This window comes from Thamnophis elegans, chromosome 1 (genome assembly GCF_009769535.1).
Source record: "Thamnophis elegans isolate rThaEle1 chromosome 1, rThaEle1.pri, whole genome shotgun sequence".
Lineage (NCBI taxonomy): Eukaryota > Metazoa > Chordata > Lepidosauria > Squamata > Colubridae > Thamnophis > Thamnophis elegans.
Window position 1 is genome coordinate 176209640 of NC_045541.1, and position 4389 is coordinate 176214028.

The window sequence follows — 4389 nt, forward strand, 5'->3', positions numbered from 1 at the left end:
ACTTGCCAGGGAAACTCTCCGTTTATTTCCAAACATTGCTGAAGCAACATCTGAGTTTCTGCTCGTGTGCCTGAAGAGTTATGTGTGGAGCCATCCAAAGCCCTGCTCTTTTTTTTTCAACTGGTGTTTTGCCTCCAGTAGTACAGCATTTGCATGCCAGTTTGGCTGTGTTCAGCACTTAGAATCAGATGTTCTGTTATGTAATTTGGGGAGACGTACATCATGCGCAGACAGAAGCTCTGCTCTGACCGAGGCTTCGCAAAAGCATGAAACGCAGTCCTTTTCCCGACAAAAAACCTTTTATTAATTTACATTCACATCCAGCAAAGTCTTTCAAGGGAGGATTTACAGTCACAGACTTTATTTGGCTTGGAAAGCTGCCAGGCCAGATATCTGCAGAACTTGGCAAGGAGTCTGGAGAGTCACGAACCAATTAAGCGAACTAATTGTCTCCTGCAAACTCCACTCCCCTTTTGTTCCCATTTATTCCCTATGAGAGGGGCCATTCACCGTCCACCTATGGCCCTACTCCCAAGTCAATCCCTGTTCTTTAGCTGTCCCCTTCATCTGGCAACTGTGCGCATGCACACACACTGGGAACAGGCTCCAGCTGTTCTTCTGCCTCACTGATGTCTGACTCTGAAGGCAGCTGATAACTGTCAGAGGGCCCTGGCCCCCTCTCTGCCTCCGACACAGAGCCCTCATCAGAGCCTTCCCCAGACTCCAGGACTGGCCCAGGTTCCTCCCCAACCCTCCTCACTCTCTGAATCTGCTACGCTGGCCGCTGGTGGGCCACAACAGGCTCCTGTATCATTAAAGGATGAGAGGTTTAGCTTTAGAGCCAATGCCAACCGGTCTTTTTGGAATTCACATAGAATCACAGAGCTGGAGGTGTGCTTTGGGGGGGTCATCTAGTCCAACCCCCTGTCCTCATACCATCCTGGATTGTCCGATCTTTTCTGGAAAATCCTACAAGGATGGAGCATCTACAAGTCTGAGCTTAATCACCACAGTTAAGCCCAAAAGGTATGCTGTTAAGTGAGAAAACTGTTGAGTTTTTGCCCCATTTTACGACTTTTCTTGCCACCTTTGTTCAGTGAATCAGTGAATGAAACCGGCCAATCATGGTCATAATTCAAGACAGCCATAAAATGGATTGGTCACATCCTCAATCCGATTTTATCACCTTCTTCGTGGCTGCCGTTAAGTGAATCACTGCGGTTGTGAATCCCCGGTCATTAAGGGGATGCCTCAGTCATTAAGCGAACAAGTGGTTCATAATGGTCATGTTTTTGCATGTTTCGGCAAAACTGTCATAAAATGTGGTCACCTGACCATGGGGTGTTACAAGTCTATGTGGCCGTGTTGCCGAACCCCCAAAGTTTGATCGCATGACTTCTAGAGGCCTCCACTGCTGGAATTCTGAATCTAGGTTGTAAGTAGCCCCAAAATAGGTCTGTCGTAACTTTGAATGGACACTAAGCGACCAGTCGTAAGTAGAGGACTATCTGTATGGGTAGTTCCATGACTTAAAACCATTCGTTTAATCGTTCAAAATGACAATGGTGCTGAAAAGAGTGACTCACGACCGTTTTTCACACTTACGACCGTTGCAGCATTCCTATGGTCACGTGATCAAAATTCAGATGCTTGGCAACTGGTTCATATTTATGACGCTGGTTGCATTGTCCTGGGGTCATGTTGATCCCCTTTTTGCGATCTTCTAACCAGTAGAGTCAACGGGGAAGCCAGATTCACTTAACAACTTTGTTACTTACTTAACAACTGCAGTGATTCACTTAACAGCTGCAGCAAGAAAGGTTGTAAAATGGGCCAAAACTCACTTAACAAATGTCTCACTTAGCAATCTACACTTTGGGCTCAATTGTGGTCCTAGGTTGAGGACATGCCAGCCCTCGTTATGGTATCATACGTCACCGTGGTGGCGCAGTGGTAAGAATGCAATATTGCAGGCAAACTCTGTTCACTGCCAGGTGTTTGATCCTGACCAGCTCAAGGTTGATCAGCCTTCCATCTGTCTGAGGTCGGTAAAATGACTCAGCTTGCAATATGCTGACTCTGTAAACCGCTTAGAGAGGGCTGTAAGGCGGCATATAAGTCTAAGGGCAATTGCAATGTAGGAGCTGACCAGGCTGAGCCCGAAGGAGGAGTCAAATGTGTCATCAGTCATGAGTCCCTTCATGCCCCCAAGAAATCTAAGTCCAGCCCACATCAAATGCCTTCCTAATTCCCACGCATTTCCCTTGACCTTTAGTAGGTCAGATTTTTGTAGAAAGCTTAAGTGTACAATAAATCTTTATACTCATTCGAACTGCCTGAATCTCCTGATCTCCCTGGTGCCTGATATGCTTATGAAGAAGTAAGTTTTAAAAAGCTATGGCCCATCCCTGAAATTTTCTCTTCCTCTTGGAAGAGAAATTTCAAAAACCGATGCTCTTTTCCTCCATTGGAATCTATAATGAGAAAGAAAAGGGGGGGGGGGTCATTTCTCTGCTCAGCAGTAGCTAATTTGCAAATTAAAAGACCATTCTGTACCAGTGGTAGGGTAAGAAACTCACTATGATTTTTGTCTTTTATCTTCCAGGCGTTTGCAGTTGTCGGTCTCCTCCTGAACCAGTAGAAGAAAAAGACTCAGAATGTGGCTTTTAGAGAAAATCCGGGGCTCAGTGGACAATAGCGGTTCTCGCGGCAACGACTCGGCAGACAAGCAGTCCAAAGGACCCTTGTACAGCAATGTCCTGACGCCGGATAAAATCCCGGATTTTTTCATTCCACCCAAGTTGCCGACGGTGCCTCCTGAGGCAGAGGAAGGGAACACCAAACCCAACCTGGGCACTTCGGCCTCCGAGCAGAATTTATCTGCCCGCAAAACTCCGCGTAGCCCTCGCTTGCCGGTGAAGGCCGTCTCGGAGAGCAAGAATCTTTTAAAAGCCGCCAGCCGACACATCATCCAGATCGAGAGCGCAGATGAGTGTATGTCTGAGGAGGACTACAGTACCAACGCAGACCCACAGTCCCAGACGGCCATGTCGCTGCCGTATGTCCCCAAAGCACAGACCTCGTACGGCTTCGCAACGCTGATGGAGAGTCCTCATACCCGCCGTAAGGAATCTCTTTTCCATAGCGAGCACACTAGCCTGTGCCCATCCCAGTCCTCCTCGCCCAGTTCTCAACGGAGGTCCACCTCAGGAGGGAGCAAGTCCAATGGAGAGAGCGCTCACCTGAACCCCTCGGACATCAGTATGTCCCTCATGAATCCCTACCGCTACTTCAGTGGAGGAGAGAGCGACACCTGTTCCTCCGCGGAGTCCTCTCCCTTCGGCTCCCCGCTGCTGTCGAGATCGGTGTCCCTCCTCAAGATCTTCAGCCAGGAGAGTCAATCCAAGGTCATCAAACTCAAACACTCGGTGGCTCGCAACAGTTCCTTGTCCACTGACGACAGCTCGGCCGACACCAGTCCCAGCTCCCAGCGCCGCATGCGCTGTGCGACCCCTCCAACTGGGGGAGCCACTGGCGGGGTGCAACCACAGCCTCTCACCCCCGCAGACCCCCAAGACAGATTTCACAAGGAACACGTGCTCAGTTTTAGCAAAGGAGGCACCATCCGCTTGGTGGTCCATTACAACCCGTCCAACGCCAGGCTGCGGGTGCGCGTGGTGGCCGCCGAAGACCTCTACGACAAGCACTGTGATATCAGGAGCATCAACTGTTGTGTGGCTCTCTATTTAAACCCCGGCAAGGTGCAGAAGCAACGGAGCACGATCATCAAGAATAGCCGCAACCCCATCTTCAACGAAGATTTCTTTTTCGACGGGCTGGGCCTCAGCAACGTGAGGAAAATGTCTCTCAAGGTCAAAGTGGTTAACAAAGGCAGCAGTCTCAAACGTGACACCTTGATGGGCGAGAAGGAACTGCCCCTCACTTCCTTGCTTCCCTTTTTATAAGGTCTCCCCTCTCCTGTATCTGTGGCCTGCCGCTAATCTCAGTCGGCTTTTTTCCTGTTCTGCAAACTGGGAGGGGTTGGAGGTCTGGTCTGCTCACGCAGATTCCTCCAAGGTCAGTCAGCATTTCTGTGAAATGGGTGTTGCATGTTTGAGGTCCACGAAAGGGGCATCCCAGCATTTTTGCATGAAACCTCAGTAGCTTGCTGCGTGACCCTATTTTCTTAGAAGGTCTGGATATTCTTTGTCTCTTTGGGTCAAGGTGTGTCCCTTGGTCACTGCGAGCTGATCTTCTTTCACGGTTACCTTGTTGGAGGTAGAGCGGAAGAGGGCCTGGGAATGTGACGGGAAGCAGGAAGCTTCCCTCCAATGGGTTTTCCCTCAGCGTAGGAGGCGGCTGCATGAACAAACCAGGTTTCCACCCTGT

The 4389-nt window shown here is 49.6% G+C and overlaps 1 protein-coding gene across 1 annotated transcript; it reads left to right on the forward strand.

Annotated features, from left to right (window-relative positions):
* The first annotated feature begins 2657 nt into the window (after positions 1 to 2657).
* C2CD4C (C2 calcium dependent domain containing 4C) lies at positions 2658 to 3965 on the forward strand. The gene has a single exon (XM_032210580.1). The coding sequence runs from the start codon at positions 2658 to 2660 to the stop codon at positions 3963 to 3965; it is 1308 nt and encodes a 435-aa protein (XP_032066471.1).
* The last annotated feature ends 424 nt before the right edge of the window (positions 3966 to 4389 follow it).

Bases quoted from the DNA above. Each gene is read 5' to 3' on its own strand.
- C2CD4C (XM_032210580.1), top strand. From the start codon at position 2,658: ATGTGGCTTTTAGAGAAAATCCGGGGCTCAGTGGACAATAGCGGTTCT.